This window comes from Molothrus aeneus, chromosome Z (assembly GCF_037042795.1).
Source record: "Molothrus aeneus isolate 106 chromosome Z, BPBGC_Maene_1.0, whole genome shotgun sequence".
NCBI classification, from domain to species: Eukaryota; Metazoa; Chordata; class Aves; order Passeriformes; family Icteridae; genus Molothrus; species Molothrus aeneus.
The window spans coordinates 51,146,433-51,169,620 of record NC_089680.1 but is presented as its reverse complement, the minus strand read 5'-3'; the positions used below and the strand labels follow the sequence as shown (position 1 = coordinate 51,169,620).

Here is a 23,188-nt window from a genome sequence, read left to right as displayed (position 1 = left end):
CAGATATGTCAGCACTCATTATTTCTTTCTTTCCTTTAAAATTCCATAATACTTACATTTTTCATTAATTTTAACCGAGGAGGCTATTTTTGAACTGGTTGATAACACAGTCAGCACAAAAGACGTAAGAATTCAGTATAGGATAGGGCAGGAAGACACCAGTGAGAACCCTTAGAGAAATTAGATATTGCAAACATGAATTCTGGGATGCTTTGAGAACTGGGTTGCTGCTGTAAAACCAGAAGTTGCGTCTCATAATAGTGAATTTGGTGAGGTGATACACAAACAAAACAGTACCAGTGTTAAACTGATTTAAAGTTCAAACTTCAGTGTTTAAAATCTCATAATTTGCCTAACTATGGCTTCCAGAGCGAATAACCTGAAGCAAATCCAGCAACTTCCTACTATGTAAAAGCCTAACAAGCGCTGAGAGTAGAAAGTTCTCATGAACTTGGGGCTTTTCTGACACAGGGAGCTGTGCTCAGCCAATTTTCCAGATTTCCAATTTCCAATTTTGAGAACAAAAACATATCCTGAGGCTTCAACATGATCTACAGAATCAAATCAGCATTACTTGAAGATGACTTAGGTTCAGTCACTCAAAAATTCTAGATTTTTGAGCATCTTACTCAAAATTAGAGCAGGAAAAATTGGTATATTATTCTTAGTACCAATTCTTTAACTCTTTACAGATATTACAGGTCCACTGCTAGACTGACTTTGAAAACTAGGAATCTGTACTGATGCCTGTACTTTAAAAGCCTTCTACCATTGTTCTGATCAGGAGCTCCCATCTGTCCTCTGTTTAAGTTCAAGTGACTTCAATTCCTCCTTCTAGACCCCTCCACAGTGGTTCTAAACTCTCCTGATCTTGGGTGAATTTTTCCAAATATTTCTGCTGAGGTTTGCATATGGAGGCTCTGTTGCCCTGACAGACCATGGGATCTTCTGCCATGTCAATGCTGTACACATCACTCTCCAAGTCTGTGCAATAAAATGTCCTAGTTGTGGTTTCTTGGCAAGCATTTGCTGGTACATTTACAGCAATGAATTCTTTCTAAAAAGTTATCTTCCTTGTCTGCCATTTGTCTATCTGCAATAATGCATTCTATGCATGATGGCTGCAATAATGCATTTGAACAATCAGCAATATCCCAAAGGAAAGCCACCAAAAAACTTAGGTTTTTTAGAAAAAATTTATATCAGGAGTGCAATGTTATGATGTCTTAGGAGAAAAGCATTGGGTTTATATCTGTAGCTTGTATTAGCAGTAAGTTTTGCCAGGGTGTATTTCATAACAAAATATAGTTCAATTCACAATAACATAGTTAATTATTTTGTTGATGGGTTTTTGGTGCTTTTTCAATAAAAATAATAGAAAGATAATATCAAAGTTCAACCTCCAAAATTAAAGATAAGCATTTTTCTTCCTGGTTCTTCATTTATTTCTACTTCCAAAAAAGCATCAAATTAAACTTTGAAGGAAAACATAAGTTTTTAAACATAATTTAATAAATTTTAAGGCATTTTTCAATACAACAGTAATCACACTTTTGTTCCCTGGTTTGATGCCAATATTTTCATCAATGGAATAGATGTTTGCTGAAGACCTCTTTTTTTTTTTTTTTTTATGCAAGTTGTCATCTGAGCATTCTAGCTGCCAATGGAGAGGTTACACTAAATGGAAAACAAATTTATATTACATAGTAAAAAATGTACTTTCATAACAGAGCTTATTGACTGCATTAATGTGTTAATATTCTCTGGAAGAAAAGAAGTGTTCATAAACTAGACCCCAACCCTGCCATTATATTGCTTAGTAGTTATGGCAATTTACCTTATAAAACAAACTTGTTTAGGGTTTTTTTTGTTGTTTTTCTTTCTTTCTTTCTTTTAATTTCATTTGAAACTGCAAAACAGTAGTACTTAGAAGACAAAACCAGGTTAAAAGTCAAAGTTGTCTGCTTTACTTCCTGAGGGGAAAAAAAAGAGAAATATCTAGGTTTTGGGCAAATTCTGCCAGCATAATTAAAATAGAACAAAATCCTTGTTTATGAGCAACATTTACTGAGAACATTATTCATTTCTTTTTCTGGAATAGATAGTAACTCATTTTGTGTCTTAACATTGCCACATTGAAGAAATGATGTGCAAGATGAGCCAAAATTATTCACCTCCTTACAAAGAGCAAGGATTTTTTTTTTTTTTATGAAAACCAGTTACTGCTATTTTGTCAGAAGCAGCATGGTGATAATTTAGGCAGTGTCTCTGTGCCAGGCAGCTCTCAGCTCCTGCTATGTTCCTTAGGAGTAGGATCTGTGCACCCCAGAACTGGGTGATGGTTTAGTGACAGCCACCAACTCCCCGGGAGTTCTCAGCTTCCCACTTCTTAAAGCAGCCCAGGATTTAACAGCACCTGGTCATCTGCATCCTGCCTCTGAGAACATCATATTTCAGAGTCTACCAGTTTTCATCAGTCTTTACCCATGCATTTTGAAGTCTGCTTATTTAAATGTGTAATGGCCACCTTTTGAGGTCGCTGGCCCTAGTGCAAAGCATTACTCTGCTGTAGGTGGTGGTGCTGCTTTCCTGCAGGTGGTATGACACTGGCTGAGATAGCTCAGTGTGGCAAGCCAGTCTCCAGAGAATATTGCATCACCTGTGGTGTAAATATGGTGCACTTAAGAATATGCCAGAGGGAGCCACAAATATATACTGATTTATTTTGAACCTTAAATGTGCTTGCCAAACTTGCATACTGTCAATGTGTAGCATGAATAGAAACTGGCTAGAAGCAAGCAGTGGATGTAGCTGGCTCCATAAACTTGAACCATGTCAGATAACCAAATATGATGTTGGTATATACAGATATACCCAGGATGGATAAGCAGGAGCTAAGTTTGTGTCAGAAAAGAAACTTGAGAAGAATCTCATAACTGTACTGTAAAAGGAGGATTTGTCTAACAACACTGCTGATGTTACAAAGAATAACAACCAAGGGATCCTGACATCCTCTCTGAATGTCATGTAAGAAAGGAAGAATTTACAAAATCTTAAGCCATTGAACTTTTTTTTGAGGAGGATATTATTAACATTCCTTAGAATGAATTGTCAAGACATGCCACTTATTGTTATCAAGTTTTAAAGGTATACCTGGAAGCACATGTCCAACAGAGAGCAGGCAGGGAAAGCTTCCTGGACTTTAGTACCTGTCAGTCAAGTATACCACTGTGCTACTAGTGACAGAATTTAGTCTTTAGTTTGCAGAACTTTATTATGGATGTCTTCTTCATCATCTCATTGATCAACAGGTTTCTCCAATTTATTCTGCTGAAATAATCAGTAACAGCTTATTCCTTAACATTTCATAAGCATGCAGCAGCAGTTTCTTAATTACTAGGTTTGAAACTTATTTTGGACACTAAACAACTCCTGCTAATTCACATAAATATATATAATTTTGGTTTTGGTGACCTGTCACTGTATCTCACATTTATGGTCCACATCACCATGCTGAATAATGAAGTTAAAATAGATTAAGAAAACAACAACAAAAAGAAGTTTTATTTTCAGCAAGCTTTCAGCCGCCAGTCATAACATGTTAAAACATTTGCAGTGGAGAAAGTGGGGAGGTACTTTTTCATTAAAGGACAGGGTCATCTCTCTGGAGTGAACTGATGCCACAAAAAGTTTCAGTGGGAGCCAGCAGAGATGACCAATTCTGCCTGCCTGGTTTGCCCCAATTGCAGGGCTGCCTCACTCCCCAGGTAGCCAGTACAGCCTGCTGAGCTGCTTCAGTGTCCAGCTCCTTGTCTGAACTGCCTGTCTGACAGGGAGGGTGCCCAAAGCCCTGTGTCCCCTCAACAGCCTCAGCTCACAGTTGTGTGAGAAATGCAGCTTTACAGGCCTCTGCATAATTCAGGTATTAATTTAGGCATAATTCAGAATGAAAATACACTGATGAGCATGCCTGGAGCAAGAAGTGTACAACTGAAGATCCAGCAAACAGGTGTCAAACAAATGGAAAGGTCAATGGTAGCTGCCTGCTGCCAGGATACAGAGGGAGGAAGGCCAGGTACTTTGGCAGCATCTGACTGAGCCATCATCACAATTGTTGTGTCCAAACTCAGGGGTGCAGGGAATAATCTACCATAATGGAAGGAAGGAGATCTCACTTGGAATTGAAGCAGATTTCCTGATGGTAGAATTGCCTTCTGAAAACAAGGCCACTCGCTCTCCTCTTGTGATGGGGGTATGGACACAGCACTAGGGAAAGTATCTGACCAAGGCACATACTCTTAAATGTAGCCACTATGGTAAAATTAAATAGATTTCACTATAGAGATCCTACCTTTATTTTTGTCAAAAAACACTCAGAGAAACTGATTTCTCACTTCAAGGTCAGACATGCACTCAAGCCCTAAGTGAATTCTTCTCTCCCTCAGCAGCTTGCAGGGTATTGCAACATTCATTTCCACACAACATTACTGCTATAAACATTTTTACTCACTTGTTTTCTACTGCCTCAGGACTTGACAACTTGCCAATTTAACACACTGCCTTCCAGGTTGCAAACAATATCTCTATTCCATTTTTCTCTACCTTTGAGCTTTGCATAAACTTACACTTCCATCTTAATTACTTCAAATATTTCGTATTTTAACCCATATGTAAAAAGTCAGAAATACTGTTGTATCAGCTCATTCAATTCTAAATGCCTTGCCCAGGATTTATTCTTGTCCTAAGTATACTTTCTATGTCACATTTCAATCAGGGACAAAGCCTGATTTAATGACATAGCTTTCTCTTTATCCTCAGCTTAATCTTAACAAATTAGGAGATTTTCCATTCAATTTCTTGTTATTTTATTTTTAAACATCTCTATAAACTGTGCTCTCTGGTAACTTAATATTGCAGGCATTTCAGAAGTGTTTATGGGGTGCAATAACTTGTCAAACCTTTAGTGCAATACAGACCATTTCAGACAAAACAGAGCTTTCAGATTCCTTACTTGAATTTTTTTCCCCACAAATTATTCTGAAACTTGATGCTTAATTAATATGAGTCAGTTATTATTAGATGCTTAGTTAATATTAAGAAACAGACATTTAAAAATGAAGGTAAAAATAAACATTTAGGCCCTCAACTACACAAATTACCAACATGCCAGTTTACTAACACTTAGTTCAGCTCTCAATGAGCTGAGACAATATTTATGGCATTGCTCATTTAAAAAGCCAGAGAACTAATGCAGATTTAAAGATTGAGTACCCTGTGCTCATTTTAGCCTAAGAACTACTTTTATGAGGCACACAGTCTCTCCTTTAGCAATTCACCAGCACACAGAACATTATTTACTAATGGCTTCTGTATACAGATTATTTTATGTCCCAAGCAGTTTCAAAACATTATCGTTCTCACAGTTCAGAAAATAAAAAATGCATATGTGGGTATGGAAAAGAGGACTCAAACTTCAAACAAAAGCAGGCACCTCCCACAACAAAATCATCCCCTGTTATTTCCATTATCTTTATCACTTCCCTCTAAGAAAGGATCAAGATTTTTAGAAGAGAGGCCCAAATAGCTGAACAACACCACCACCAACAACAAAAAATACTGCTTTAGAATGCATGCTTATGTCTGTGTTTTCAATACTGAGTTGTGCCTAGAGAAAAGCAGCTTTAAAGGCTGAACAGGCACACACACCCACAGGTATTAAAAACAGCAGTCTGCCAAATTTGAAGCAAATAAGCCCAACACTCAGTAGATTTGTGCTGTGTGTTGAACAATAACTGTGCTGCCATAAAACTTTCTGCCTTCTGCCTAAACTCCACAATGCTTCCCAAGAAGACTGACCTTAACACAGGCAAGAAGAATTCCCACAGATGAACCCACTTACAGCTACAAGAGTTTCAATTTACTACAGCAGCTGCAGCAAATTGATTTCTGAGCTGAGAGTGGCTTATTGGAGAATTTCCAAAAAGAGCACAATCAGCACAGACAAAACCCCAGAGAGAAACAAGCCCTCTTCAGGAAGGCTGGTTCATATACTGGGTTGTCTGTGAAGCTAAATACATGGATGGAAAAAATAATGCACACCAACTCAGGATTTGTGTGTTTTCATCAAAGTGACATAGCTAGTCATGCTGCTATGAATTAACCATTCTTCTCTCTCAGCCTAAAAATTGCTGGCCAACTGGTTACCATAATGCATTGAAAATATAATTGTGTACAGGATTTTTGTTGCTGGGTTGCCTTAATAGAATGTAATATATCAGAGGAGAGAGTGTCCAGCATTTTTTCCACAACTAGATGACTCTGGTGAAGGAAAAGAACCCTTAACAATATGTAATTGGTAACAGAATATTCTGACTCTTGGATTCAATGTCTCGTGATCAGCATTTCGCCATATCAGGATCACTGCAACAAGTTTCCTGTTGCAAAGATACACAGCCAGCTTCCATGATTAGAAAATCCTGGCAAGTACCTCTGTCAGGAGGAGAGTTGCCTGTCAGGATGCGCTGCCACCACTGACCAGACCGGCTGCTCCCAGGGAGAAGCTCACTAAGAGACAGCTACAAAAGGAAGAAATCAAGAGGGATGGACTGATCTGTTCAAAAGCTGCTTACCTAAAGCACATGTTCATTCAAACTCCACCTCAGCTCAAGGTTGAACTACATCTGTTCTTCAGCAGAAATCTGCAAAGAATGTGGGTTTTTTTGGAGAGGAGGGGAGGGGGCAATGCTCCCACAAATCCCAAATCTTGCAAGTCAAATCTTATACAGATTTAGATTCATGGACTTAGAGATGAATATCACATGAAGAAATTTATTGTTCTCTACCATTGTTCTGTTGTACTCCTTTCAGATCATGGGCACAGGCCTATCAAACTTGACTTACAACTCTGAGTTTGCAGTGCCACCAGGTTGCTGAGGAATTAGTTGAACTATGGCACATGTCATGTTCCTACGAATATATGTAGGTACCTCATGCACCTGAATGGGGCTGTAGCAGTGCCTTGAGTCCAAACCAATACCATGGGAAATAAGAGTTGGAACAGAGAAAGCTTTTCAATATAAGCAGGATCTCACAGACAGAAGAGTCTTTCCTGCATTCAGTAATGGATTTCTCCAGAATGCAAATAATCATGTTCGCAAATAAGCACGTTATGGACATGCAGACCCAAGCAGAACTATCAATTCACAGAAATTTGTGTGCTTCTTCATCCACAAAGACTAATTAGGAAAATAATAATATCTATTTTTTTAAAAAGTAGATAATTCTAAAGGCACTTTTCACGAAGGAAGCTATATAGGAAGAAGTGGTGTTGTTAAATCAAAAAGTGTAATCCTCTTAAAATACTAGGTGCTAAAAACTTTTGAAATTTATCTTGTGCAACAAAGAGATTATACACTTTATCTTACACCTGTTACTTGTTACAGAAGTCTAACTGCTACTCTAACCTTTCAAATATAGGTGCATATTCTAACCAGTAAAACCACAAGAGAAAATAGTTGACAGAAGTATTGCATTTGTTGTGCTGGATGTCTGTCTGATGGCTGACTAGATCCCTCATAAATTTGTATTTCAGTGAATGACTCAAATTACAGGAGCATAACCACATGGAATAGGTCCTTAGAGTGTATTCAGCAGTCTGATCTGCTTCAAAATCTCTCTGAACTAATCATTGGGACCTGGGTAGGGAAGTTTGTGGTAGACCTTTCTGATCTTTCAGTGATAGATAGAAGAGATGCACAGCATCTACACAGATTCTGCTGTTATTCATTTACCATTCACACACCAAAATACCGTAATTAAAGGAATAACTTCTGCCCTACCCAGAGATATTTATAGTATATTGTAACTCTCAACTTATATTGCTTCTTTCTTTTTCAAATCCTGATGTGACCAGCTAATTTTACTCATGGCAAACTCAAAAATGTCTCCTTCTCTCCCCTTTTTTTTTTGTTATAGACCTTGCCTTCTGTAATAGGTGCATTGAAAGGAAAAAAACTTAGGCTGGAAGATGAAAACATGTACCCTGCTAAAGCAACAAGCCCTGTGAGATCTTTTCATGGACCAGGTCTGTGCTTTACTGAAGGGGAGTGGTAGCTGTAATTTTCCTAAATTGTGCCTGTTGAACTGCCAGAACCATGCAGAACTCTGTTTTCAGCAACTTCACAGGCCAAAACCAAATAAAATGAGAACATAGTTGCATATTTCTGGACACTTTCGGGATGAGAAGAATGAAGCAAGGGAAGAGAAAGGCTAAGAATTTCCTCAGCAGAGTCTTCCAATATGTTCTAGTGATTTGGGAGAGTAGTTGTACTGAAAGCCATATAAAAATTTCATTCAATTAGGTAGTTTAAAAAGCTAATCCTTATTTACTGGAGAATAGGCAATTTCTCTAAAATCACTTGTGAAATATAGTAATTGCCAGTTCAATTATAAGTGGGCACAATCTGCAGAATTCTCATTTGCTTCCAGGTTGCTGCTGTGCAGTTTATAAGAGCAAAGTCTTGCAGTTACTACATGTTATTCTACCACATAGTTATATCACTAGTAGTATTCTACCACAGTTATATCATTGTCCTACATCTTTTTAGAGGTGCTGGTAAGATATTGATGTATCAACTTGTATGTTAAGAAGTTTCACTGACTACATAGGAGTCTTTGCTGCTATTTTAGTTGATTACTACTGGAATAAAAAATTAAAAATCAGGCCAAGATTGTTTATGTTCTGATGAAAACTTGACTTCTTTCCTACTTTTAAGCACCTGTTTAAAGTCTTATTGAAGTTAAGTTTTCTGGAGGGCTGCAGAAAAGGGACCCTGAGGTCCTTGTTAAGGGCAAGTTGATCATGAGCCAGCAGTGCCCTGGCAACCAGGAGGGCCAGCTCTGTCCTGGGGTGCATCAGGCACAGCAGGGCAAGGAAGGGGATTGTCCCACTCTGCTCTGCACTGAGGCAGCCTCACCTTGAGTGCTGGGGGCTGTTCTGGATGCCACAATATAAAAAAGATATTGAGCTATTGGAGAGCATCTGAAGGAGGGCTGTGAGGATGGTGAAGGGTCTGGAGGGGAAGCAGTATGAGGAGTGGCTGAGGTCATTTTGTTTGTTCAGCCTGGAGGAGACCAGGCTGAACTGAGGGGAGACCTCACTGAGGTCTTCAACATCCAACAGGGCAAAACAGAGGAACAGGTACCAATCCCTTCACTCCTTTGACCAGTGACAGGACTTGAAGAAATGGAATGAAGCTGAGTGAGGGGAGGTTTAGGTCGGATGCCAGGAAAAGGTTTTTCACCCAGGGGGTGGTCATGCCCTGGAATAGTCTCCCAGGGAATGGGTCACAGCACCAAGCCTGACAGAGTTCATGAAACATTTAGACAATGCTCTTAGGCACATGGTGGGATTCTTGGGGTGTCCTGTGCAGGGCCAGGAGTTGGACTTGATGATCCTGATGGGCCCCTTCCAATTCAGCATATTCTATGATTCTGTGAAGTATGAAATTATGTGTGTAAGCATGCTTTCAGGGTAGGAAGAGACCAATGAATGTAGATCACAGAGAATACTTACTGGAAACTTACCTAGTAGTAAGTTTCCAGTAAGAGTTGTTTCATTCATGGAATCATATAATGATTGAGGTTGGAAAACATCTCTAATAGATATCAGTGCCAACTCTTAAACCAGCACCACCATAATGACCACAAAACCATGTCCATATGTTTCTTTCACCTTTCCATAGATGGTGACTCCATCACTTCTCTGGGCAACCTGTTCCAGTGTATGACAACCATTTCAGTGAAGAATTTTTTTATAATATCCATTCCCAACCTTCCCTGGCACAACCTGAGGCCATTTCCTCTTCCTAGCTGGGAAAACAGGCTGACACCTACATGTCTACGACCTCTTTTCATGTAGTTGTAGACAGCAACAAGGTCCTGCTGAGCATCATTTTCTTATAGTGTTTTAAGCACTTTTGGAATATACTAAACATTCTGTTCTCTAACCACCAATACCTTCATTATGAATGTTGTGTGATGACGTGTCTTTTTCAGTCTCTGTCATTAATGAATTAAAAGAACCCTAAACCACCCAAACCAACAAAAGCAAAAAATTCACATGACAAAAGAAACAATACACAGCAATGCCTATCAACCTTTTTTTTTTTCTACAGGAAATGTAACACTGCATCAAATGGTTAAAGGAGGGGTGTCTAATTTACTGTTTTTAGAGTTAGCACATGGTACAAAGGATCCTGAGGCTCCGCACTCTCTCCGGATGAAAAGTCTTTGTCTCTCAGCCTGTTGAGCTGGTTGGTTCCTCTCAAAGTATTCGAGTGTTGTTTATTTTCCCATTACCAGCAGCACAGCTCGCGTTTATGCAGACAATGGGCTCTTCCCATGCCAGTGCTCCCCGAGGGGGCGCAGCAGCAAGCCCCTTCCTTCACGGCCGGGCAGACGCTCCCGCAGGGCACGAAGGAGCCGTCCCTTCCCTTCCCTGCCGGCACTCCGCGCGTCCCGCACCTTCCCGGGAGCAGCTGGATGCGCGGAGTCCCTCCGCCCGCCGCGCTCCGCCGCGAGGGGTCACCAAAGGAGCCCGCATCCCAGGCCGTGCCTGGGAACCGCAAAAAATCGAGCAGCCCTTCCCCCACATCCAAGAGAAACATGACACATGACATTATTTAAAAAAAAAAAAAAAAAAAAAAAAAAAATTGTTCCAGGCGGCACCTTCGCGCCTGACATGTTTTTCCTCTTTGCTGGCTCTCCGCTAGGTGACAGCAGTGAAATCGGACTAAAACAGCCCGTAGTCGACTTGTGGAGAAAACGGCATTATCCTTTCAGCTAAGCCCTCACAGAGTAATGTAGTTGAGAAACTCGCATTATTGGCGGTTTTCCTGGAAATTACAGAGCTCTTCGCTTTTAGGTTTCCAGCCTGCAGGCCTCAATAATTTACAGAAGTATGTCTCTGCATTATATGCAATGTACTTAAAGAAAATGTACTTGGGCTGGAAAAAAGTCAAGTATTGTTGGTTTAATGTTAGTAGTTACTTCATAATGTCAGCTATTAGTCTTGTAAAATATTCCCAAGTTCTTACTTTTGTAAACTGAACGGGCCTGATCTTTCAGACAAAAACCCCCATCTGCACTGAAACTGCAGCAAGGCAGGAGGCTGAGTTCCCTTGCATATTTACAGCAATGTCCAATTTTGTAACAGGGATACTAATTTTATGCACGTGCATTTAAATGCTACTACTCTTTTACTGTTGTCTGCACACCAGATTAAAGCACTAAGCTTTTTTAGCTTGAATTTTTTTTTAGGTTGAATCTTCAAACTGGTTATAGTACAAGCTAGAGCAGGGTCCAAGAAGTTACAGCACACAGAAGAATCAATCATGAACTAGATGAGAAGGAAGGAATGAAATACACTTGTCTGAAGATGAATTCATCTTGACATGACTTAAAGCACTGTAAACCTGCTGTAGGTAGGGCACATTCTAGAATTCAGAAGACACAGTAGAAACCATCTACCTTAGTTCTATTCCTGACTAATCCAAAGCATTTTTTGTGGCATAAGAAACAGACCTGGTATAACCTCAACTTTCCAGATTATGTGTACCTGTGAGATTCTCTTCCAAAAGGGAAATATCTCAACAGTATTCATAGCTCCTAAAATAACAAATACAGGGGTATAAAGGTTTTGCAGCACCCAGAATATCTTTTCAGAAAGGAAATAATTACTTGAAGTTCTTGTCTCCCTATTCACTCACTTTTTATTTTGTAATTTTATCTCATGTTTTGATTCCTCTGAATTGTTCTGAGGTGTATTAACAATCTATGTGCTCTAAACATTTCATTTTGTTCCTTTAATTTACAGATATTCTTTTTCACAGCCTGGTTACATAACTTTAAATTTTAAGGTGTATTAATTCCAGTTTATACTTGTACTCCACAGATTTTATTGAAAATAAATATTGTCTGTCCATGTTTTGGGATGACAGAAATATGTTGAAAGAATATGACCTAGTGATGGAAGAACTTTGTCACAGGTTATGGAATTTTTTGATAGAAACACAGTGATCTATTTTCTGTTTTTCTTCTCTGAAAAAGTGTAAGAAAATATTTATGTGTTTAGGTTGACATTTACTATGTGCTGCATCATTGCAGCAATGCACTCAGTGACTAAGTAATGTGTTAATGTTTGTTTTATAATTCTTTGGGATATCTTGAATGATGCTTTATAATGTTTTTCTATATTCTAAAAATATGTATCATAAAAAGACAAATGGTGTAGTAGGTGTTTATTAGGACAAATAGTCAGCTGGTTCTCTATATGTAACATACCACACATACTGATTTAAATCACTAGACTAAATAAGGCACTAAAAAAGATAGAATATAGTTTTCTTTTTAAATTATACCTGTAAGGAGACATTCAGGCATGCACAGAATATTTGTCTCTTTTCAGGGTCAATTCTCTGTGTTGTACAGGAATATTTTGAAGAAGTGATGTCAAATGAATTGTGTTTGTGACCAAAAAAAATGGAATTCAAATAAAACCAGAGAAGGAAATAATTTAATAAAAATATTTATTTAAAAAATCATCATTATTTGGCTGAGCTAAGTAAGTAAAATACTAAGTGTGATTACAGTAATTAGAATGCAAATGGCTAGTATCATGAGCAGAATGATTCGGCAATATTTTGAATGTTTTTTTTCTCGCTCCTTCTTTTTTAACAAGGTATCATACCCAGGAGTATAAATATCCCCCATCCAGAACTTTAGATCATTAGGATTTTCCTAGAAGAAAGATCAGAAAATGAAATCAGTTTCTCTCTTTTACACACAAAGTCATTAGAACATACGCAGAAATATTTTGGCTATCATCAGACACTGATTAATGAATTTAAGATATCACAACACGTATGCAAGACACTTTCACTTGAATGTAGGTTGTGCTACTTTCCAGATGCTGCAAATGTTCCACTGGGGAAAATTAAAACCATACTTTTCATCCAGGAACCAAAAGTAGGACACCAGCCATTGAAATGTGTTTAAAAACCCAGAACAAACCATGTTGTCTTCTCAAGAAAAGATGCCATGCTGTATAAACAGAGTTCTGACTCCTTTTTCAAAAAAATGGAACAACAAAAAAACCCCAAACCAAAACAAAACAAAAACTAAAGTAATCCTAGAAGTGATTTGTGCCAACCCACAGGGAGGCAGGAGCCTGTATAGTGTGGATGAGGCTGAGAAAAACAGATGTAATTTGATAACAGAATTTTGCTATGAACAGTTATAAAGTGACTATATAGTATTTAAGTGCCGCATTTGTAGCTCTTCCCTATGTAAACAGGGAGGCTGAGTTGTACAGCATTGTGGTTTAAGAGTTTCTCTCATCAGATGTCATGTACTGTAAAATTGAAATTCCTGGAATCTCACTAGATATGTAGACTTCTTTCCTGATCACACTCATGTTAGTGTCATGTCTGTACCAGAAAATACCTCCATATTTACTTCTGTAATCCCACCTAAAGATCAAGAGGGCTGCACAGTGGTTTATGCACGCACCATACAGATCACACCAATTCACTAGCTCAAACTCAGCACAGCAGCCAATTACCTTTATGTGGCTGGCCAAGTTAGAGTGCAGTGACTGTCTGTCATAGTCTTGCACAGTCCAGGAAGGGGTCTTTTTCTTCTCCTCCCAGTCATCATCCACATGGATATCACTGTACAGTGGGTTGCTCTTGATTGTGGATTTCAGGGTGATGGGAGTAATGTGTTTCCCCAGTGATTTGTCTATTATTTCTTGACTGACTATGTTCAAGTCTAAGCCTGGCAGCTCAGTGACAGTTCTCTTTTCTCTCTGTAAGACACAAGTTAGATCAGAACCTGGCTTTCATTTGCATTACATACAATATAGGCCCCTTTCCAGAATTATTACTTATAATATAACAGAATCATTTTAAAACTGAACATGCAACCATTTTTCTCCTTCTGACAAACTTCTACAGCAAGGGAGCCTGACTGCTCGCTCTGGACAGATTTCTTCCTTCTGGGGAAAGCAGGTGGATACAATCTGAACATTAAATTCTTTTGCAAATGTGAACTGACATTACAATGCATGCTGGAAGAAGACCTCTGCTTTGGTGAAACAGTGCTATGCAGAGCTGCAGTAGAACATTATAGTTCTGGTGGAAGCCATGGATGTGTGATGCAAGAGCAAAGATGAAAGGGCAAAGCAGAATGATCGCAAGGGCAATGGTGTGTAAGTGAAAACCTCAACTGGAAATGCATCTCTGATAGCAGGGGTGTGACACAGTTACACAGTTCTGTTCACACTCTTGAATGCTAGATCAAGAGTGTCAGGATGTTGAAGAGGCTCTTCATTCAACTGAGGTAATTAAATTTCTGAGCATTCTCCCAATAACAAAAGCTGTTAAATAAGACCTTTTAGAACATGTGAGTGTCAAGGGAGGAAGAAGAATAAAAGCCCTGGTGGGATAATATTTTTTGAGAAATCACAAGCTGCCTCTTAAAACAGCACTAAGGGCCTCTTTAGGGTTCTGTAAAATAGTAGTTACGATACTTTTCAATCTGTAATTGCCTGGAGGAATGCAATCAGACTCTCTAGTCCAAGCTATTCAAGATTTGTCCCAACCTTCTGTCCCCAAGACTTTCAATTAACCTGGTACTGATCTGTGGTACCACAGTGTGTCAGCTACCTAAGAGACCTGCTTTTTGCAAAGCCTTTGTCTTATACTAACACCTCTCCCATTTCTTAGGATTTTAGAACCAACACAGAGCATATTCATCCCTCCTCACAAGTACTTTTATCCTTAGGAACTTTATGTTGAGTCAAGGGGAGCCTTGGCCTGACCCAGTGGTCCTGTGTCAGGTATGCTGGGAGGGGGCAATCCCCACCTCTCTCCTGCTCTCAGAAATCACAAAGATATGGGCAGCACCTGCTGCACAATGCCCATAACGTAAAGTGCGCATAGTAAACAGCCAATGAAGAAGACAGGTCCTGAGAAACTTACTTCCATGTAAGGATGACTTTCCCTGAATTTTTACTTTTACTGAGATCTCCAAACATTAAAGTACCCCAGGCTGGATGGACTTCAACTGCAAAAGTGCTGGGCATGTCCTGCTTCTCCTTCCACCTTTCTGGTGGGAGCTCAGGGCATCTGACCTCCTGCACACTGGCTTTGGGAACTTCTTGGACACCTCCTCAAGTCAGTGAAGGTCCCTAAGATGATAGCAAACTGTTGGCTTCTTCTGCTTGAGTAATTTTCTGCTCGCTTTGTGGGCTGGTGGACCCATTTTCAGTGGAAATCAGCTCCTGTGTGCCATCACCTACTTAATGACTGCAGTGTCATGTGTGCATGTATAGATTCATATACATTATTCTGAGGCAGGCAAGTGTGGAAGGAAGCATCAGGACTGATTTCCCTCAGAAAGTGAAGGTGCAGAAGAGAAAACAACAGACTTTGTCTAAGAAACTCTAGGAGGAAGGATTATGCTGGCATTCCTATCACTCAATCCTGCAGAAGTGACTAAGCATGTTTCCCATCAATAATTGCCATTAGTAGGCGGGTGGATCCTCAGCGACCTCCCATCCTTCTGTTAGTTCATAATTTCCACATGTTGTTCCTTAGCCTCCACACATCCCCTGATAATATTACTCTTTGCATTGCAGTTACAGCTGGCACTGAAGCCCTCTGGGCTGTACTGGCCAGATTTCAGCTGAGCTGGTGTTTTGAACTGCCTTTTCTTTCTGACTGCATTTTATTTTATTTACTTTATTTCTTATTTAAGATTTGTCATTGACCTTAATGACTCTTCCCTCAGGCTTGCTAAATAGTTGAACTTGGAGAACATTTTGTTGAAGAACGCGAACTGTCTCACCAGGGGTTGATTGGTCTCCCTAGGCTAAAATGTTGTGAAAAGAATGTGACTTGACAGTAATTTTCAAAGCTGTTTTCCATAAAATCCTCCAAAACTTGGAATAGATGGCACAATGCAAAAATTTGTTCATAAAAACTGTGCTTTGTAGCAAAATTTTTTTCCCCTACTGTCTGGAGTACCTTTCTTTTCATGGGCATGAGGAGAGTGTGGTGGCTTGGAGCAGACATAAGAGAGGGAACAGTTTGGGAGGGGCAACCAGGTTTTATCATGAGAGCTGGATCAGAATTTGGGGTAAGATATAGTTGGCAGAAATTTTAGAGAACAGATATTGAAATGACAAGCTAACTGGGAGAATGTACTTGTGTACAGCAGATGTTTGATTGTAAAATTTCTGTGATAGATATGTTCTACAGACTAGTTAGGGAAAAGTAAGGACAGAAGCTGGAATCACATGCAAACCCCAAAAGTTTTAAGACTAAGATATCATACAAAGAAATATGAAAAATATTGCATTAAACATATGCATTTCTAGAAGCAGAGAAACATAAGATTAGATAACCAAAATATGCTTGCTAGTATTAATTGTTGCAAAAGCTACCTTTTTACATTTTCTTTTAAGATTCAAAACACTTCCCAACTTTTGTCACAAACTCTGACTCATGCAGCAAATGTTCAAAGAAAAAGTATTGTAAATTTAGGTATCAATATCCATTAGAGAATTCATACTATATACACTGAATATAGGAAGACAGTGTGAATGAGCTGGAACAGAACAAATCAAAGGCGATTTATGTTATTATTCACTGAATGGAAGAAATGGATAGTGAATACTCAAAGAAGCAGTAGTTATGGAGAACACTAAAAATTGTAGATGAAATACGTTTGTGAAATACTTATTTAACAAGATGAAAAGTGCTCAACTCTGCAAACACATAACTGTGTTTGATCTACATATAGCTCATGAGCAAGAACACTGTTATAACTGGTTAATAACTCATTTTTCACTGAGAAGAGTATGTTCTTCTTTGACAGACTCAGAGAGCTGTCACATGCAAGTGCTAGTACTCTGTGAAAAGCCCAGAGATCTATAGAGGGTTGATGTTAGTTCCATTACTGAATCAACATGTGCCTGTTCCATGTTTTTTTCTTGCTGATTATTTTATAATGCAAGTTATGCATACCTTACAATACACATAACTAAAATAATAATTTAGTCTTTATTACTAGGAAACATTTTTATCTCATTTTTATCTTGACTGCATCCTTCTGTTCCCACTTCTATTGTTGTTAAGAGCACTGAACAACCCAAGAGCCAAACCATTATTTTCTCAGGCTGTGATATGAGGTATCACCCACAAAACCCAGGACATCAACAGTTAAGGCTAGATCTTGGTTTCAAGCCCATCCACCTGAAAGAAGACAACAAAGAGACAGATAAAAAATTAAGGAAATATACTTCATGGAACTCAAGCCTTTCTTTCCTTTCCCTCCAGACAGAACCAGTTTCTCTTCCCATGGCCAGCCCCAGTTTCCACTTGATGTTGGCAATGATGCTCAGGGGAAGTAAGAAATGCTGTTGATGGGCTACTACAACTAGAAGTTTTAACCAAGGCAGTCCTACAGAAACTTACAGCCACCAAATACTACAGGATTTGTTTCATAACAGCCTTCTCAATCCTAATGACAGGTACTAGAAGGGTGGTCATTATATTTGACAGTGGTTTGTTTAATAATATGGCCCTCTGTTGTGCAAAAGCCTTGTAAGAGGTTGTGGAGGACCCTCCCTACACTCATAAGGACGTTTTTCTGATATAGAGAAATATTTTGAAGGCAAACAACTTATAGGGTGTAGCTAAGAATCCCTGTGTATCAACTGTATAGGTATTGCTAGACATTTGGAAAATTAAAAGCTCTTTTGTTATGAAGAATATTAGCACTTGAGAGCTTCGTTCAACAAATCACATCTCGTAGAAAATGCAATGGAAAAGCAGTTGGGAAGGTAAGGATTAACTGAAGGGGCATAAGGAGATAGGAAAGACAGTAGGGCAGACAGCTCACATCAAGGGTTCCTGAGAAGCCTGAGCAGGTTCAGACGAGGCTGCAATGATCAGAGGGTTGAAACACCTCTCCTATTTGTGGGAGCTGGGGTTGTTCAGCCTGGGGAAGAGAAGGCTACAGACAGACCATGTAGCACCCTTCTAGTACATACAGATGCCTGACAAGAAAGCTGGAGAGAGAATTTTTATAGAAATAGGACAAGGGAAATGGCTTTAAACTGTAAGAGGACCGGTTTAGATTAGCTATAAGGATGGCATTCTTTGTGAGGATGGTGAGATACTTGAACAGGTTGCTCAGAGAAGTTGTGAATGCCCTATCCCTGAGAGTGTTCAAAGCCAGCCTGAAGACACCTGCTCAAGGGGAAGACATCTCTGCATAATGCAGTGGAGTTGGCACCAGATGATCTGTGATGTCCCTTCCCACTCAAACCTTTCTATGATTCCAGACATGAAACTTTTCTCAAAGAAGGAAATCAAGGGGATCTGGATTCCTTGTCAGAGACATTAAGGCAGCCTCAGGTACTGCAAAACTGAAAAGCCACCAGACATGGGCAGGAAAGAGAGCAGTAGATGGTTACAAACACTTCAGCCAAAGTGACAGGAATATTTAGACAAAAGTGAATATTCATATGGACTATTTAAATTGTGCATTATTGAGACTATTTCTTCTAATGAATTGTTTAGTTTAAAAAGCTGTTTTATCTGTCATTGGCAATGCAGCTCTGCAGGGCTGTGAGAGCATTATATAAAAACTTTTGTACAGTCTCAGACCAAAGCTCCTGCAAACCTTGCAGCTGGCTCTTATTGTGGCCAGTTGCAGATGTCTAGGGAAGAGTAAGGGAGAGAGTGGAAATATGTAATGCACGTATGAGCCAGGGGACAAAGAAGTGATTCTAAACCGGCACCTAACTTACAGATTTTTAAAAACCCTCTTGTCCTGGTATACTGAGAAACAAGCAAGGACAGGACACAGGCATTAACTCATATGTAAGGCCAAAAAAACACCATGCCAAGAAGTAGCATGCTGCTGAGACTGAATGCTCTCTGCTGTCTTCCAAAAATAGGGGGGAGAAATGGGAAATATAAACAAGAAAGAGAAGTCTGAGAATTGCAGAAAACTACCAGGCTGACTACAGGGAAGACATGCATGAGAAACAGATATGGAAGATTAATCGTCTGGTGTGTGCTGGACATTAAAACACATTGTGGGGCAGAGAGTCCAGCAGAACTGGAAATTGTCAGGGTGAGCAGAATGCGGTCAGCAATGATACATTTGCTGGAGAAAGTCTGTGCTTTTTATGCTGCTTTTCACAAGGAAGGGCCAAAATTCCTGGACTGCTTTATGGTTTGTTTTAGTCAAAGTAGATGATGAAAGTACATGCTAAACGGAGAAGCTGTTCAGTTTGCCTGATACCAAAGAGGAAAGTGAGGAGAAAGACCAGGAGTTTTCTGTCATTACATGAAGCTGCTTTTTATAATGGAAACAAATTTTAAAACCTAAAGGTGGAGAAAACACATAAGCACTTCACTGCTTTTGAATTTAAGTGATCTCATAATAAAAGTTTGGAGAGACCACAAACATACCACTGTGCAGTCACTTTGCGTAGGGAGACCAGAGTAGCATTAGTTTCTTTAGAGAATATTAACTTCTAAAGAGGGAATTTAGGCTACTCTCAAGGTTTAATGATTTTAGGAATATTTAGATCATGCACATATTCTGAAATTAATTCTCTCTCTCCTCCTCCCATCCCCCCTTTTTCCATTTCTGAATTATCTAACCCTTAACCCCATTATCTCTCTCATCTTAAACTGAAATATGTTATTCCTGCACCATTAGTTCTCCACTGTGCCATCGTGTTTCTTGTAATGTCTGGAACTCATCAGTACTTTTCCCTTTATTTGATTGTCAGCAAAAGGAGAAAAAGAAGGCAAGCTCGTAAGGGAGTGAGAATGGCACAGTGAATTTTATCTGAACAGTTTGAATTCTCTAATGACTACACTAAAAAGTTTAGATTGTATCCTAGGTTTAACACTTATAAAATAATACCACTTTGCAAACTCCATTTTTGGAGTCATGGTGAGTACAGACATTTCCTTTGTAACAGCCATCCCGGGCTGGGACACAGAGTTCCAGGAAAACCTTCTCGCTGGTGGCAAAAAAGCAGAGCGCAAGTCAAAAAGCACGGGGCTCCCTACACATTTTTAATCCTCCCGCAGCTCTGCAGCCCTGGCTCGGTGACAGCGCGTCCTGATTGACAACAATGGGGAGAAGGATCCCTGCTGCTGCGGAGGCTCTGTGTGTGGCTGCCTCCCTCCTGCATAAAAGAGGGGCTTGGATGGGGGGGAGGGGGTGAGGCCAGCATTGCGCCATCCCCTATGGTTTGGGATCCTTCAGGCTCCGTCCCTTGGTTAGGGTTGTTTGCGTGGGACACTACGGGCGACCGCGTGTTCCCCGCCCCAGCTCTCCTTGGGGAGCCGCCAGCAAAGATTATACAACACGAACAGAGTAGCTGGAGGCGGTGGAGTAGGCAGAGGGAAGGGTGTCTGAGGCAGGGAAGAAGCTAAGTGAAGTAAGGGGGGATCATGAAAGTGGATATAATGGGGGGGAGGATGGAAGCAGGTATCACGGGGGGAGGACTTTTGCAGTTGGAAGAGGATTGGAATGGACTCTGAGAGGGAGCAAAGGGGTTTAGAGAGCTGATGGGGAGACATGTCTGAAAAGGGAGAAGTGCAACAAGAAGTAGCTATGGGAGACTTTCAGCATCACTCTTCTCCCTTCCCCCAGGTTCAAGCTTTTTTGGCTCTTAGTCCTCATTTCCCTGGGGAATCAGATTCCCATACTAAGGATCCTGAGAATGTAGACCCTTCTCCATCACTCCCCTCACCCCCAACCACTTACGTATGTCTCCATCCCTTGACAAGAACCAGACCTTAGAGCTTTTGCTCATGCGAGGGGTGGGGAAAGGCGAGGGGCTCCCTGGGCAGCAGGGAAGGAGCACTGTGGAGCAGCAAGTGGGGCCCAGAGGGGTGCGAGCTGATGCAGCTGTACTGCTGCGGATCCAGACATGAACTTCTCCTCCGCCAGCTCCAGGGCCTCTGCTAGGCAGTGCACATTTACATTTTTACCAAGAAACTGCTGCTACCACTATATAATAACCTGGATTAATGCAGTCAGCATGTTTCCCACTTTCAACAGTTGTCTTTCAGTATACGGGAAGGCCAAAGTTGAATGAGGGGAAAAAAAAAATAAGGAAAATAAAAAGGAAGTTATGGTGAGCTATGTAGATATATACATTTGTAGCAAGTATTTCTAATGTCCCTCTCATGTGCCTTTTCATCAAGTTTAAGGGATATCACTTCACTTTCAGTTTTAAATCTGGGGCTTTTCTCACTTCAGAGAGCATATTTCACACACAGCTTCAATACAATTAAGTGGTATTTGACTTCAGTAGACTTTCTGGAAAATGCAATGAAAATGTTACAAAGAGCAGTAGAAATCCTAATACACTGAAAAATGTCTGCGGACCCCCCCTGAAGAAAGTTACTATTCTTATGGAGCCTGATCCTTGCTGATGTCCATGGGAAAATTCACAGTAATATTAACGATCCCGATTAAGAGATGCAGGAAGCTGAACTACTGCTGAACTGTCACCATCATGTAATTTTTCTCCTGATCTTTAAAACAAGGTAGAAAAATCAGGAACATGTCAGCCTCCTTTAGACCTTACCTGTAAATAGATCCTGTTGTGCCACCGCTGCACTCCAGGTAAAGCTGCTTCTGGGAATTTTGCCCAGTTGGCTGGTAAAAAGGCAGAGTTTTTCACTAAAGATTTAACCTCCAGTTGCAGGAATTTATCAGGATGGTTGTTGTTTGGCAAAACGGAGAGGTCCATGTTTCTGTGCTGTAGAGTAATAATGAAAACAGCCCCAGCTTCTGCTTCCTGGCTGTGCATGCTCTTTCTATTATTAATGATGTGAAGAAGGATACGACAGTTTCCTGAAACTGTATCTGACCCCTGTTTGGTATCAGGCTCACTTATATCATCTACCAATGATAAAAGATTGTTTAGAAGTGGCAGAGCAGACAGGACAAGTTTCTCTAAGTGCCTGGCTTAAGTTTTCAGGTTCAAGGTCTATTTTGATAGATACATATGTGCTCATTAAAACTGAGTACCAGTGAGTAGATGCATAAGACACTTAAATGCATACCAGCACTTCCTCAAGTTATCTGCCAAAAATGTCAAGCCTACAATACTTCAAAGTAACTTTTTTTTCCCCCGAGAAAATTAAAAGCAGCTTCCCGTCAAAGCGAGTCTTCCTTTTCTGCAGCAGTACCAAGAGGCTCCATTGTGGTGTGTGGGTTGGTACCATTTACCACAACAGCTATAACATGCACTTTTTTTTAGGGTCAAGGATTTCTTTCACAGTAAATTCTTCTTGACCCTGGGAAATATTAGATTGTTTCAAGTAATTGATAACAGAAGTTTTCAGGGAATTGATTCTGCTCCCATTCAAATGCGTGGAAAAATTCACTGTAACTGACTTGAATGGAATGGTCTCAGTCCCATCACTTTTATTATTTTATTCTGAGATTTGATATTTTCATCATCATTTTATGCGTCTTAAGTCCTTTTGACTTTCAGCTAATGAAATTCCCCTTCTCATTATGGCCTCTATGTATGACTAGCAAAAGTAACCTCCTCATTCTTATTTTAACCTTTTCTTAAAATATGTATGTTTTTCTAGGATATGTTTCATTTTGATGAAATTGCTACAGAGGATAAGCTTTTGAAAGGTCATTGCTTGAAATCCAGGAAAACCTTTTTTGAATCAGATATGTGCTGAGAATTAGGGCATCACAAAAAATTTAGCTCTGTACTTTGACCACAGAATCAAAAAAATCTATTTACCACACAAAAAATAGCTGAAACAAAATAGCTGAAATATAGAAACAAAATAATAGGAAAACATTTTTTAAATACGAAAGTAAAAATTAATAGTTGGATATACATGTAGGTAAAACCTATTACTTTAAAAGCTCATGATGTTTCCTTGCATGTAATTATTGGAGATTATTTTAAAGCATATCTGTTTAAAATTATTAATATGGCACCTTTCAAGTAGATGCTCATATAAGTATCTGTGAGCAGCCACAAAAGAGACAGTAGTGACTCTTTTGTCATGCTTTTGGGGAACCTGGTGCTACCTTTACAACTCTATCT

The 23,188-nt window shown here is 39.7% G+C and overlaps 1 protein-coding gene across 1 annotated transcript; it reads right to left on the bottom strand.

The window, feature by feature from the left end:
• Positions 1-12,618: 12,618 nt before the first annotated feature.
• On the bottom strand, positions 12,619-21,874 carry MINAR2 (membrane integral NOTCH2 associated receptor 2). The gene is made up of 3 exons (XM_066569812.1): positions 21,695-21,874; positions 13,622-13,867; positions 12,619-12,798 (listed from the first exon to the last, which is right to left on the bottom strand). The coding sequence occupies exons 1-3, from the start codon at positions 21,857-21,859 to the stop codon at positions 12,619-12,621; spliced, it is 591 nt and encodes a 196-aa protein (XP_066425909.1). The 5' UTR covers positions 21,860-21,874.
• Positions 21,875-23,188: the final 1,314 nt, after the last annotated feature.

Coding starts and splice junctions, on each gene's coding strand:
- MINAR2 (XM_066569812.1), bottom strand. CDS start 21,859: ATGGACCTCTCCGTTTTGCCAAACAACAACCATCCTGATAAATTCCTG. Junction 13,868..21,694: donor ACAACAGGATCTATTTACAG/GTAAGGTCTAAA, acceptor TGTGTCTTACAG/AGAGAAAAGAGAACTGTCAC. Junction 12,799..13,621: donor ACTTGGCCAGCCACATAAAG/GTAATTGGCTGC, acceptor TCTTTCTTCTAG/GAAAATCCTAATGATCTAAA.